This window comes from Cydia strobilella, chromosome 5 (genome assembly GCF_947568885.1).
Source record: "Cydia strobilella chromosome 5, ilCydStro3.1, whole genome shotgun sequence".
Classification (NCBI taxonomy): Eukaryota; Metazoa; Arthropoda; class Insecta; order Lepidoptera; family Tortricidae; genus Cydia; species Cydia strobilella.
The window spans coordinates 9,323,984-9,338,874 of record NC_086045.1 but is presented as its reverse complement, the minus strand read 5'-3'; the positions used below and the strand labels follow the sequence as shown (position 1 = coordinate 9,338,874).

At 37.4% G+C, this 14,891-nt stretch overlaps 3 protein-coding genes across 5 annotated transcripts in view; 1 reads left to right on the top strand and 2 right to left on the bottom strand.

Moving 5' to 3' along the window:
- The window catches only part of LOC134741701 (troponin I), a 443,517-nt gene that overhangs the window by 224,703 nt on the left and 203,923 nt on the right, over positions 1-14,891 (bottom strand). The gene's annotated exons all lie outside the window — the stretch shown is intronic.
- Positions 974-2,293, bottom strand: LOC134741422 (mitochondrial inner membrane protease subunit 1). The gene is made up of 2 exons (XM_063674194.1): positions 1,989-2,293; positions 974-1,488 (listed from the first exon to the last, which is right to left on the bottom strand). The coding sequence occupies exons 1-2, from the start codon at positions 2,094-2,096 to the stop codon at positions 1,132-1,134; spliced, it is 465 nt and encodes a 154-aa protein (XP_063530264.1). The 5' UTR covers positions 2,097-2,293; the 3' UTR covers positions 974-1,131.
- LOC134741678 (proton-coupled zinc antiporter SLC30A1) overlaps positions 3,439-14,891 on the top strand; it is a 47,711-nt gene continuing 36,258 nt past the window's right edge. For both annotated transcript variants that reach the window (XM_063674549.1, XM_063674550.1), the window contains exons 1-3: positions 3,439-3,924; positions 5,248-5,429; positions 12,805-13,030. In XM_063674549.1, the coding sequence (XP_063530619.1) occupies positions 5,253-5,429; positions 12,805-13,030 (403 nt within the window). In that variant the 5' untranslated portion in view covers positions 3,439-3,924; positions 5,248-5,252. The remainder of the gene's footprint in view (positions 3,925-5,247; positions 5,430-12,804; positions 13,031-14,891) is intronic.

Here is a 14,891-nt window from a genome sequence, read left to right as displayed (position 1 = left end):
GATAGAGAGGCAGATAACGATTTAAACATTTTCTACGTTGGCAGAACTGGTGGAAGGCCCTCAGGTCCCATGATTGCTGCTAGGCGAAATCGGTCTTTAGAAACCTTTCCTTACTTTATTATTTATGATTATAATCTATAAATCTATGGTCAATTGTTGGGTGCCAATCGATTCTATTCTAATCCTAGATCAAAAGCTTAATGACCAAGCTATATTTAACCTTTACAAGGCTAAGTTTACTACAAAATAATAGGGTTCAATTTTGCATAGTTTCTGAGTATTCCGACTTCCGACTAATCAGTTTTATGAAGCTTAAGGATCATAACACTATGTTGTACAGTCTGTACATTTTTCAAAAATCTGTAAATAACCATTGTCATTATTTAAAAAATTTGGGAAGATCATAAAAAATCGCGGGTCGAGGGTCGCACCCCCTGTCCCTCAGCCGCCGACCCAAATCCCTCACAAAGTCCCTAGCCTCCACAGCCCAAGGTCCCGCAGTCTCGACTGCAACCGGCACAAAGTCGTACGTTGGTTCCAGGGCAGAGTACTTGGCATGCTTCATTTTGGCGGCATACTCCGCGGCAGTACCAGCAGACCTGACGGTGAGACTCAAGTGGGACGGCGCAAATGTACTCACGCACGTTGCATCCCACAAGAGGCATCGTCCCCTCTGCCATGGAACCAATGTCAGACCATCAGGCCTCTTGCTTTGGTTACTCTACTAAAAAGTCATTTAATTATTAATCTCCAAAGGTATGCTTCATTATCTTAAATTTTAATGAAAATAAATAAAAGGTATTCGTTGTGGCCCTGGAAACAACACCAGTTAAGTTGTAAAGTATATAAGACGGTTATCACACTGATGTGGTTTCCGGATGTGGCAATGATCATTCATCAACAAATCATTTTTGGGCTTGTCTATCCCACTAAATGCTAGGGCAAGTTTTTTTTCAAATTTTTAAATACACACAACAGTTTCCTAAAGTAATGTTTTTTTTAGATTCTTTGGCAGAAAATATTTACCTCAATAATCACGTTAATTCCCGCACTGCAGTAATAAATCCAACTTGGAGCATATGTGTCTGCTATTTATTTACAAATACAATTTGAGATAAGTATGGTAAAACATTAAACATCAGTCAAGGATGAGATTTTGTCTAAAGGCCAAACTCGGCATAGTACTCTACTTCTGATCAAGCCCTGAGGCACCGGTCCATAGAGCCGAGAGTCAGATGAGTTGCTTGCATTATCTCCTTCTAACCATACATGCCCTCTTGGCACCACTTGGCTTCTTCTTGGAAATTGACCCCTCATTTTGTCTCCAGGGAGTCCTGTTACTCTTTTACAGATGTTCTGCCTAGGATTGTTAGGACTTTTCGCAATGACAATATCACCTCGACGTAGCCTTTGAAACCTCGGAGTTATGTGTTCTGTGAGTAAAATATTATTTGTTTCTAAAGTAGGTTCCATTGATGGCCCTGAACACTGCAACAATGCAAAAAGCAGTCAAGGATGTTATTTTGATTTGCCGTATATACTCTGGCAGCCAATGTTGTCAGTAAAAACAGGCGCGAAATTCAAAACTTGAATGGGATACTTTGTGTATAAATTTTCAAAATTTGCCGCCTTTTTCAATGAAACAGCTGGTCTGCCAGAGTAGGTATACTAAAATGACACTTGAATCAATCTACATTCTACAACCCATTCTGGGCTTAACACGATAGATAAGGTATAAATTGGGGCAATCAAACTCTCACTTTAGTATCTGGGATAGAAGAGAAAACAATGTTTACATTAAAACTATGGAAGAAATCATTAAACGAAATGATTAAAAATTTAAATCTACTAGGGTTTAAGGTTTGTATGGCGAATTATATTGAAACCTCTGCACGCTTCTGGCATTGTGGCAGTCAAACGAAACGAGTTCACAGATTCACAGGCAGAGGCTGTATAGATAGACTAGGTATAATTTTATTTTAACTTACCATCACAAAATCTCCTATATATTCAAACGTGCAGTGTGTAATACAAGCGTATTGGAAAACATAGCCTATAAAACCACAAGTTTTGCCAAGAACTTTAAAGAACGTCATTGCTTTGTAGAGTTTATTAATTCGTGCTTTGTAGGAACTTTCATAACCTGCACATTATCAGCTGATGCCTATTTTCAGTATTTTATAGCAGGTATATTATCTTACAAAATTGTAAAATGAGAATATTAAATATACAGGTCTTATGAGTTACCTAAAACTGGCCAATCAGTATTTCTTTTATATAAAAAAAAATAATAAATTACCTATCCCACATTCGTAATTATTAAAATTTATTTTATTTAAATTTAATGAAGCAATATAGACATAGACATCATAGACGATCCAAAGAGCATATAATATAATGAGACGATCAAATTGACAGTTGCCTTCACCAATTCACCAATGAGGCCTCTACAGACCTTTGCGATGCTTTGGTCCAGGGTACAATAGAGTGAGATAGGGCGATAGTTTTCACAGGGCAATCCTGCTACAGGGCAACACATCCTGCTAAATACTTCGACCGGCCCTATTTATTTTTATTTTTTAAGTAGCAATATATGGACCACCATACCATAGACCATACTTAGCATACAATCTATTAGAATGTAGATTAGGCTAAGTCTGTAAATAGTCTTTGTAATCTTTCTTGAAATAAACAGTTTAAATTTTAATTTTTTTTTTTTTTTTTATGGGAGTTATACGTTAGAATATGTGAAATGTAGTCTGGGAAACCAAATTTGTCTAAATAAGAACAAAGAAAACTATACTCATCGCTTTCTTTTGGGTGCTAGTACTAGCGTAAGACAAAGACAGCATGATTCTTTCGGTCTAATGTTTGAAATGACAGTCTGTGCTTGATTATGCCTTTAACAACATGGCCACAGCAACTAGAGTTAGACTAAGTAAGTCTGCAACGATTTTGATGGCACACACAATGTTATTTTAAACGTCAAACTTCTATGAAAGTATGACGTATAAATAACACGCACTACGTGTGCTATCAAAATTGTTGCAGACTTGTCTTGGTCTAACTCTAGGCACAGTTTAATAGTACATAAAAATCAAGTGGCTACGATGAGAGCTGACTTGGACTACATAACATCTATTGAATTTCCTACATCTGTGCCCTGTTTATCAAAAGCTTGTAGCTTGTAATACAAGCGGAACTCACTTTTTGACAGCTTTTGTTAGAAAGGGACTTCCGCTTGTATTACAAGCTACAAGCTTTTGATAAACAAGGCACTGGTTTAGCCTCAATTTAAAACAAATTGTCACAGCTGTAGAGCCCTTCCGACAGGAAGTATTGGCTGTTGAATTAGTTTCCTTTGCCCGTTCGATAAAATAAAAACGAAATAAAGTTTAAACCTCTATGGATGGTTTACTTAGACAGCTCGCGACAGCTCGGCTCGACTCGAGAGCTCGAGATCCAAAATTATTTATTATTTTGTTGAAATCTGACTTGTACTTGTGCTCGTCATTCAGTGATTTTAGGCGGCTGAGAAATTATTAAAGTGAAAAGCCTTCGGCGGCTTAAAGTTTAATATCTAAGCTTATTTATTTAAAACAATAATAATTGTATCCTAGGCGAGTGGCTTTACTTTCACAGCACAAATCTAAATTTATTTTCATAAAATTTTCATTTTAAAGGAATTTCATTGTAACGTGAAAGATTTTTGTCTATTCTCTTTTATTATTTCTTAAACATAAGTGATTCGGTTTGTGCTCTTTGTGTTGAATTGATATTGTATCAGTGCAATAACCCTAATTGTTCTGAAATGAGTGTGCGTATTCTGTATTCCTTATGAGAATGACACATTCGCTATTATTATAATGGGCTTTGTTATCTGATATAGTTTAGAAGATTTATTTAGTTATTATAAATCAATTGGTAAGTAAGATTCAGTTTTCTATATATGTCAATGTTTATTGTTTTTATGAGATACTTGTTATTACTATGTGTTTCAATCCTTTATCAGTTTATGTATATTATCATTCATTACAAAATATCAATGGTTCATTGAATTAGTCATGCTCTGATCCATGAATAAAGCAAGCCTTTCCACTGCACAAGCCCTCTTAAATATCAACAGACATATTGTTATCTAAAGACATTCGGTTGACCTAAAGCAAAGGGGGTGCAAAAATAGTCTTGGATTTTTTTTAGTAGGTACAATAACATGTCTGGTCTGGCGCTCGCTGGCCGCTGCCGCGGCATGCTCGCTTTAATCGCTCGGCTTCGCGCTCTGTTTGATCGCGATCATCGCGGTCAACCTAACACACTCCTCCTCGCTTCGCTCGTCGTCGCACCTATCTCGTCTCTGTTACTTAAATTTACTGTTCCAAATGATTGATTTTAATTTGTCAAGTATCAACACAATAAAAAATAGGTGTCATAATAACATTACCCCGATGAAAATTTTTCAAAGCGTCGGCACCCCCTTTGCTTTAGTCCAACCCATCACTCGCACATTCAATGTGCCCATGGCAGAATAATATACTAATGGCAATAATATATGCCGTTAAAAATTTAAAAATTATTAGTATAGTTCCAAGTGACTACATCTTATTAAAGCAATATTTTGAAGTACTTGAATCTTGTACAAAAATATATTCGGAACCAATATAAATAATACTGACATAATCAATATTATTTCCATTATTGTTAATGTTCTATCTTAATCCTTAATATACCAATAACGATTATTACTTAATAATCTCTCTAAGGGATAAATTTGCCTTTGTACTTACCTTTTCCTAATTGTTAGTTACTTTTCTACAATAAAGAGTTGTCAATACTAATAACAATTGCATATTTTTACACAGTATAGGGTCAAGGCAGAAACAGTGGCTTAGCTCGCTCTCAGTTACCCAAAGATCACCACTCTCGTGTTGAAATTAGGTTGAGTGAGCCACTGTACCCGGCCTTTTTTTACCGAGCCACTGTTCCCTCCTTGATCCTACTTCAGAAACAGTTACCAAACTTGCATGTATATTGGCGATATAGGGTTATCATGAATAAGTGTTGAATATGTTTGGGGTCAAGTAAAAGTACTGTAAAATGCCTAAATGCAAATTTTTTACAATAGCCAGTTTTGGCTGTTTGATGTCAGGCATGAAATATAGGAAATTATTGTAAAATTTAATTATGGTGGTTTGGAAAATGCTTGAGCGTTGAGTATGACAACAATTTTATACAATATTTTTTACTCAGCAACAATGGGCAAGTTTTCCGGAAAGAAATGCCGGCTGCTCTCCATGCTGTGGCTGACATGCAGCTTCTTCTTTGTGGAGCTGATTGTCGGCTATGTCACCAATTCCATGGCCCTGGTGGCTGACTCGTTTCACATGCTGAGTGATGTCGCTGCGCTTGTCATCGCCTTCTTGTCAGTTAAAGTGAGTACAGATGACGTTACACCTACAACAATAGGCCCACGGTTAATTTCGCTGCTAGAGGCGCTAGTGTAGATGGAGGTTTTTCAAAATGTCAAATGCATTGAAGTTTTGGGGGTTTCAAGCTTTTTTATCTGGAATTTTCACTCCTTATTCATAATTGTGGTAAATCTTTCTCCATCTTTGATTAATCATGGTAAACAATAGATATCTTAGCTTTAGTGGTTTAAAAAAGTGCCAATTAAAATATATGCAAAATAAAACAGGTTGAAAAAATGGCACATTTAGACGTTAAAATACCTGTGTATATTAGAACATATTGATTTTATAGAAATAGGCATAGAAGAATTTTGAGATGTGTTTTTCTGGTCCTACATCTACAGTGGCGCCAACTGGTGAGCACAAAAACGGTAGCCCTCATTGTTGTTTCCTGCTTGTTGAGCAGTTTAGAAATAGGTATGCTTTAGGGTTCCGTACCCAAAGGGTAAAAACGGGACCCTATCACTAAGACTCCACTGTCTGTCTGTCTGTCCGTCTGTCACCAGGCTGTATTTCATGAACCGTGATAGCTAGACAGTTTAAATTTTCACAGATGATGTATTTCTGTTGCCACTATAACAGCAAATACTAAAAACAGAATAAAATAAATATTTAAGTGAGCCCCACTTATACCCATACAACAAACGTGATTTTTTTTGCCGTTTTTTGCGTAATGGTACGGAACCCTTCGTGCGCGAGTCCGACTCGCTCTTGGCCGGTTTTTATATTTGGGGATAATCTTACACAGATTGATCTACCTATAGCCTATACCTTAGATTGATCTATCTATACCTATGTATAACTTAGCAAAGCTGGTTGAATGTGTATAAACTAGACGACGATATACAAACTTAAATATAGAAATACATAGAAAACATGGTACCTAGTACCTACAGAATTAATACCGTGATAAACACGCAAATAAAGGGCAAGTTTATCGTAACATATTATAATTGTTATTATTCCTGTGCCATATTTGTGTTTTGTACAATAAAGACTATACATACATACAGTATTTATAGCGTAGCTTACAAATAGACTGAATTACGACAAGTAAACAAATAAATTATACCGGTTTTTATGAAACTGGTTGTGATAACTACGGTATCAGTAGTAAGATTGTATTCTGGCTTCGCAGTAGCGAACATCGAAAATAGACTTTTCGTTATCTTCCTCTACCGCTCGAATATAGGATACAAGAGATAGAGAGACAGACAACGAATTTTCTATTTCGACGTTCGCGTTAGGTCCTAAGTTCTCTTGATAAACTAGTGCTGGTTAAAAACTGCAAACAAAAACGGTGTTATAAAATCGTATAAGGCATAAGATATTTAGAAATTATTTCATTTATTCATTCACTTACAATATACATTGTGTTTGAATAACAGATATTTACAATATTCAAAATAACATGCAATAAAATAAAATTCTAATACTAACAGTCAGTACATACGAGTATGAAAGGAAAATAAAAACAATATGATCCTATTAACTAGTGGCTCTGTGAGCTGTAGACCTCGCGAGCATAGCTTAAGATGATGGATGTGTAGAGCTGTCCTGCCGACTAACCACCAAAAGATCAGTAGATTCGTAATGTAAAGAAACCTATATAGCGGATGGAATGTTTATTGTTAAAAAAGATTAAAAATTAAATTAAAATTCTTGTTTGAGACTTTGATAAGGCACTGATATTTTCAGACATTAATTGTCATGTGCTCGTAGCATCCGTAATCTCTTGTTTGAAAAAAAATTCAGATAATAGCTGAGGTTACATGGGGCTACATGGTTCAAACCCCGACAGTGCTATTTTTTTTAATAATTTTAACGTTCTTTTTCAAGTTAAGCGTATGTTATTTTATTATCAATTGAGTGTCGCGAATTCTTCTACCGATAACTACAAAAACGCTTCTATTGATAGCTTAGTGCTGTTGGCGTGCGAGTCAAATTTTTGAGTAGGTAACAAAATTTTACATTTACTATGAAGAAAACGTGAAATTTTATTCACATTTTTCTATCTCGCCAATCAGACAATATACCTAGTCAGCTCATAAGTTCTGTCATATACATAGTATCAAATAAAATCAAAAGTTTAAGTTTATTCCGTATAATTTGTACAGCGTTTGAAAGCTTATAAACTAGAGAATCTAAATGTATAACATTTATTCAAAATGACCGCCATAATTATCTACACAGGCTTGAAGTCTTCGTGGCCAGTCGTCAATGGATTCACGCACCACTTTCATGTCGATATTGGCCACTGCCGTAGCAAGAGATTTTTTCAGCGAGTCTAGATTTGCATGAGGTTTTGAGCACACCTTTTCCTCTAAATACTGCCATATTTTATAGTCTAAAGGATTAAGATCTGGGCTAGAGGAGGGCCAATCTTCATGCCGTATAAAGTCGATTTTATTGGAGGCGAGCCAGGCTTGTGTAGACTTTGCCTTATGGGCTGGAGCAGAGTCCTGCTGGAAAACCCAATGCTGGTTTAGAAACATCGTATGGGATAGTGGTTTCACAATATTAGTCAACACCGTGTCTTGGTACACTTTGGCACTAGTTTTTACTCCTTTCTCACAAAAATGCATACTAGTGACGCCCGCATAAGAAACTCCCAGCCAAACCATCACAGATGAAGGGTGATGACCTCTTTGAATACGGGGAATGCTATTAGACGCTTCTTTACTATTGCGAGCGTACACTCTATCATTTTGTTTATTACAGTTTTCTTCTATGTCAAAAATTTTCTCGTCCGAAAACAGTATACAACGGTGCTTATTTTTAGCGTACTTCTTCAATAAACCTTTAGATCTTTTAAGCCTTAAAGCTTTAAGCCGACCATTGAGAAGATGGCCAGTTTTTCGTTTATAAGCACGAAGTCTCAGGTCTTGATTAAGCACTCTTTTCACCGTGTTTTTGCTCAAACCCATCTGGAGGGCCATAACTATTTGTTTCCTAGCGGGATTTCTGGCAATGCGTGCCCTAATTGCTTGTACAACCGCTGGAGTCCTAGCTGTACGCGGACGACCGCTTCTTTTCTTGTCATTTAAACTAGAGACCTCACTGTATCTTTCTATGGTACGATACACAAATCTTAGAGAGAATTTTAAATTTTCAAGTAGCTTAAAAATTTTAGTCGGCGAGTGACCACAACGATATAGTGCAATTATTGCGGTACGGCTATCTTTAAGCGTCCACTCCATGTTGAAGAAAACAGAAAATTGCAAAATTATACTACTCAAATATTTAATAAAGATTCGAAATTCAAATGCAGAACGGTTTTTGTTTTAGGAGTTCCAAATTTAAATTTTAAAGGCCAGTGACAGAACTTATGAGCCGACTAGGTAAATCAGACAATAGGTACTTTTTTCATACAATTTCCATTTCGGCAGAAAACGGTTTCCACTAACTAAATCTTAACAAATCACTTTGATTTTGATGTTGATCGCTTCAGCATATTATATTGTAGGTTTGTAAATTTCGCTTTAAAAATAATTGTCATAAAAAATAGCATGTGAAAAATAAAAGTTTTCATTTTCATACAAACTGTATGGGAAAAGTTTTCCTCGATAGGCTGTATCAGGGAAACAACATTTTTGTTCCCCAATAGCTATTGTTCCATTCGCGTTTTTCCCCATTCTGCTTTTTAACCAGGCGTTTATTTTTTTAGTAGTTAATTTAATCACACGCGTTTGTCCCAGTCGCTTTTTTTTCACAAAGAGTAATATTTCCGAGAACAAGCCCTTCTTACCCTGAGCCGACGGAGCCCCGCTACGCGGGGCTCCTATTTCTGAGCGGTTTGCCCTTCAGGCATCTGAAGCTACCTAACGAACCTAACCTACCTATCTATCGACTTAGTGTGACTATCGTGAAAACATTACTCTTTGGGTATAAAAGCGACTGGAACAAAAATTTTGGGTAGCTAATCTAAACAGTCATTGCGAAGACCGCATAGGGCCGCTTAGGGACCTCATAGCGTAAAGCAGGCGCCCTGTATGTAAGACTTAAATGTTGGGCTTTACCCTAACCTACAGTGAAAAGGTTGTAGGCAACGGAAAAAGGCGCCGCAGGCGCCCTGTACGTAATCTTTACAGTGTAAAAGGCGCCGCAGGCGCCATTTACGTAAGGCGCGCTTTTGATTGTCGGGCTTCGCTCGACCCTACAGTGTAAAGCCTGTGTGTAAAAGCGCGCTTCGCGCGCTTGAATGTCGGGCTTCGTCCGACCCTACAGTGTGAAGCCTGTGTGAAAGAGCGCGCTTCGCACGCTTGAATGTCGGGTTTGTAATGAAAGGCGCCCTGTATGTAATCTTTACAATATAAAAATTCGCCCCAGGAGCCATGTATAAAAAGCGTGCTTTGCGCGCTTGAATATCAGGCTTTACCCGACCCTATATTGTAAAGCCTGTAGGTAAGAGCGCATTTGAGCTTTTTATGCCTTAATTTTCGCACACGGTGGCCTCAAACAAACGCAGTCGTGATATTCCTGTAAAAATGCCACATTTTAACTCTTTTCCAGCTCCGCGTATTTTATTTTTATAATATTTCAGAAAGATCTATCAAATGAACTCAATTGTATCGAAATCGGTTAATGGACTGATGAGTAATTATTAAATAAACACTGCAAATAGGGGTCATTTTAGCTCCGAATGCGTCATTTCTAGCGCAGAATCAGTGCCATATATGTCAGCAGCACATGCAGTTCCGAGTAATGGCTACTTTCGTTGAGACACTGATGAACCAAAAACCAAAACCATTCATAATATACCGCCACCGCGCCATAACACTTTTTCGTTAATATCGGTTTTCGATCCGAGCCCCTCTATGGGTTTTTAAAAACGTGCACCTTACGTTTCACGTTAAAAAAAGTTTGTCAAAAATGACCTTTTTCTCGCATTCTGTAGGTACCTATGTTCTTTTCCAAAATCTGTAAACCCCAAAATTCATTAATTTGAAATTGAGGGAAGGTTTTCTAAGACCATTTTCGCGTAGCAGCACGGGATCTGGTAGCTGCCCTCACTGACCCAAACCAACCTGTATAACTGGCTGATTTTTGAATTTCGAAAAGTATTGAAATGCTTAGTAGTGGAGATATGTTGAAGGGAGCCACACGAAATCAAGCGCACGAAACTAAAAACCGCGCAAGTGCGGGTCGGACTCGCCCACCGAGGGTTCCGTACGTTTTAGTAATTGTTGTTATAGCGGCATCGGCAACAGAAATACATTATTTGTGAAAATTTCGGTTCATTAGATACAGCCTGGTGACAGACAGACGGACAGAGGAGTCTTAGTAATAGGGTCTTTACCCTTTGGGTACGGAACCCTAAAAATCGGCCCGTTTCGACCTGACGATGTCACCACCTGTCGAACAAATTAGGTACTACTTAGTTAGGTCACCTGTGCTAAAGTGACATCTTTGTTAGTTATTATTAACCAACACAAACATGCGTTGAGTAATATATATTTTCTAAATTTTTTATTGAATTTTTCAATAATATTATTGAATAATTTGGCTCCATAAACCCGCTCAGACAAACGAATCTATGCTACATAAACCTCAAAGTTTATGGTGCAAGAAATCTACTTATTTTAAAAGAAAAACCCGAAATAAAATTGTATGAAATTCGGAAAAACGAGAGAACCACTTAAAGCTAACTAAATGTATGCCTCTGCCGTTCAAAACACTTTAGAAAATTAAAATAACAAAAATAAAACATATTTTTTAGGGCTAGTTAAATAAAAGCTTGTAAAAATGAAACGAATACGCTAAGCCTGCGCTTGATCAATTAATTTCAAAATAGAAAAATAAAAAACAAATAAAAAAAAACAATACGAAATTTAACTTAGTGTAAAAGACAAAATACAAAAAGTTATGTAGCAGCATACAATTACTGGGGATCGAACCAGGGACCACCCGGTGCAAACGAAAAAAGCGAATGTTTGCAAAACCCGCCATGACAGTACTTACCTTAGCTGACGAAATTCAGCTACTCATTCCCGAGTAAAAACTAAATATCTAAATACCTCCAAAGCCAGCAATACAAACTTTCTGCATTTTTCGACATTTAATCTGTAAACATATCTTAAAAAGAAAATACTGTTATGATATCGATACGACTATTTGTTTAGGCGCGAGCTATTACGACTCCGCCATTTTGAAAAATTTCCAAAAACCGGATCGACAAAAAAAATCTATTTAGTCATAGAATTTGGTCACATCCGGACATACAAAAGCAAAATGCGCGAGTCAAACCGTAGACCTTCGCTACGCTTCGGTCAATAAAATGTTTAGCACAGTTTAATGCAACTTGGCTATTCATTGTCGTGTGGCTAAATGTTAGAATTATTTCTTGTACATAAACGTTGCATCTCTTCATATCATCCAATTTTTATAAATGGTTTCTCTGCTCTCGCTCCGCTCCGCTCAAATTTAGTAGCGGACGCCTCTGGGATACATAATTACTTGTACAACATGAGCGATGTTATACATACATATATACTTGATGTTATACTTGAGTCATCACCAGCTTCTTACTCGGCAACCAACAGACTATTCTCGGCTTTTCACTACGGCTTCCAACTGGCTTTTAGACTGGTTGCCTCACAATGTTTTAATTAAACGAAAGCAACTGTTACCATCAAATGACTTTCGTATGTACGCAAGTTCCGAAAAACTTATTGATACGATCCGGGGTTTGAACCCGCGACCTCTGCTAGGCAACACTTGCGGGTTTATTATTGGGACCGTGTACGACGACAGCGCCCACAGCGGTTTATTAAGCGAGAAGATCGTAATAATTTCGGTGAAAACTACTGAACGGATTTTTATACGGTTTTTACCAATGAATAGAGTGATTTTTGAGGAATGATAAGGCGTATAATTTGTTAAGGTTTTGTGTAAATTGGTTGTAATATGACGATATTTGCTAATGAAGTCAGAAAAAAATCACGCTGGCTTAGAGCTTTAATCGAAAGCGCTGCCCAATCCGTTTGAGATATAGCAACACAATGTATGGTGGAATTGTATCTCTTTCATTGGTCTACAAAAATGTCCGCGATGGTGTATGTCTATCTTTTAAGGATAACTTACTATACCCATTCTTATCTTCTATAAAAAGATTTCATAATATGTGGTATTTGCAAAGATATTTACACGGATACAGTATTAATAATTATCAAATTAAATACCTTAGTTATATTAAGCATTTCATACGCATTACAATGGACTCTTACACCATACAATTTAAATGAACCCCAATATTAAAAATATCTATAACCGCGTTGTTCGGAGGCAGTGAAGTAGGAAGTAACGTCATGGATTTTGAAATACCTCTGTCTTTCCACAGATGTCACCAAAGAAATGGTCAAAGAACACCTTTGGCTGGGCCCGCGCCGAAGTCCTGGGGGCTCTCGTGAACGCCGTGTTCCTCGTGGCGTTGTGCTTCAGCATCACGGTTGAAGCCGTCAAGCGCTTCTTCGACAACGACTACAGGATACACAACGAGAAGCTGCTGGTCGCAGTCGGCACATTGGGCTTGGTGCTCAATGTTATAGGGCTATTTTTGTTCCATGGTGAGTGATTTTTACAGGCTTTTATTTAACCATTTGGACGCCAATGACCGATATATACGCACCGTAGGTTCAACGCGAGAGACCGATTAATCGGTCATAGACCACAGAGCAACATAGACCTACGTGCATATATGCATAAAGTTCAATTTCAGTTTTGACACTTCGGTGACGTGGCGTCTGGATGACAGCTTTTGTGTTTGATTGCCTTGTTAGTATGTTAGTGGGTCAAATCTTGGAAGCTAAATTTGAGTTACTTCCCGATTCCCGATTGCGATGGAGCTGAAATTTTGCATAGGTACATTTGTAAATCGGATGACAATGCAATATTATGAACACATGGAGCTGATCTGATGCCATCAGACAGGAGGTGGTCGTGGGAACTCTGTCCGTAGGTTCAACGCGAGAGACCGATTAATCGGTCATAGACCACAGAGCAACATAGACCTACGTGCATATATGCATAAAGTTCAATTTCAGTTTTGACACTTCGGTGACGTGGCGTCTGGATGACAGCTTTTGTGTTTGATTGCCTTGTTAGTATGTTAGTGGGTCAAATCTTGGAAGCTAAATTTGAGTTACTTCCCGATTCCCGATTGCGATGGAGCTGAAATTTTGCATAGGTACATTTGTAAATCGGATGACAATGCAATATTATGAACACATGGAGCTGATCTGATGCCATCAGACAGGAGGTGGTCGTGGGAACTCTGTAAACAACGCAAACTAATTGTGTTTGGGTTTGTTAGAATTGTTTCGATGAGTATTAGTTGCCTGTGGAAAGAAAAGTACAGTCAGCCATAAAAGCTTGTACCGAAAATAAATTTTTTGCCAAAAACTTATTTTATATTTTATTTTCAGGCAAAAGTAAGTTGTAAAATGCAATGTGGAATCGTATTTATTGACAACCTTCGTGAAAAAGCCTACCTTCTGCTCGAAAACGTTACAAATGTCACAATAGAGTTAGATGTCTTTTATTGTTCGTATGTCTTCTGTTATTTTTGCGCAAACGTTCCAAAGACCGGCTATTTCGCTGATGCTATTTTGGTCCACATGTTGTGTGTTGTGTAGTACACCTAGCTGCGAATTGCGGATGCGGATTTTGAGAATAATGCGGATGTTCTGCGGTTGCGGATGCCGATGCGAATATTCGCAACATCCCTGCTGTACACATTTCGATACACGAGTACCTACAAACGTTACATCTGTATTGTCCAGATTATATATGCGCGAATCATTGAAAATATCAGTGACGTCATTTTCTTAATAGATTAATTTAAACGTTTGATGCAAATATGTGAGTCATCCTAATCATACTCAAATGGTAAATGTGTTTTCCTTCTGTGTTTCCGACACAGTAACGGTGCCTAATATCCATATGAGTAACATAATAATCATAATATACTTATATAACATTTTATTTATCATTATCCCTATTTAATTTTAAACCTATGGTCCCATCAGGCAGAAAGTATCAAATTTGTCCTAAAAATGTCCTAAAATAATTAAAAGCACCTACTAAAACAAATGTGTAAACGCAAACCATGCAATGATATCAATCTAGTAGGTACCTACCTATCCTATCTTGTGTATAACTACACATATAAACTATTGCTTCACTGCTATGACTGCCTTTTCTCACCACAAGTCACACAAGTAGGCACGGAAAACCCATAAGAAAGATATCAAGTGTCGGTTTAGAAACGACACCGAAGATTTCCCTATATGTTTCACCGTACTACACCGTGAGCCTAACCACAACAAGCATTCTAACCAGTCTGTTAGTAAACGTTACTGTTAACGAAATAGTGCCATTGTTCTTATCAGTGTGTTGTGGACATTTGCTGAGTATCTAGGAAACTAT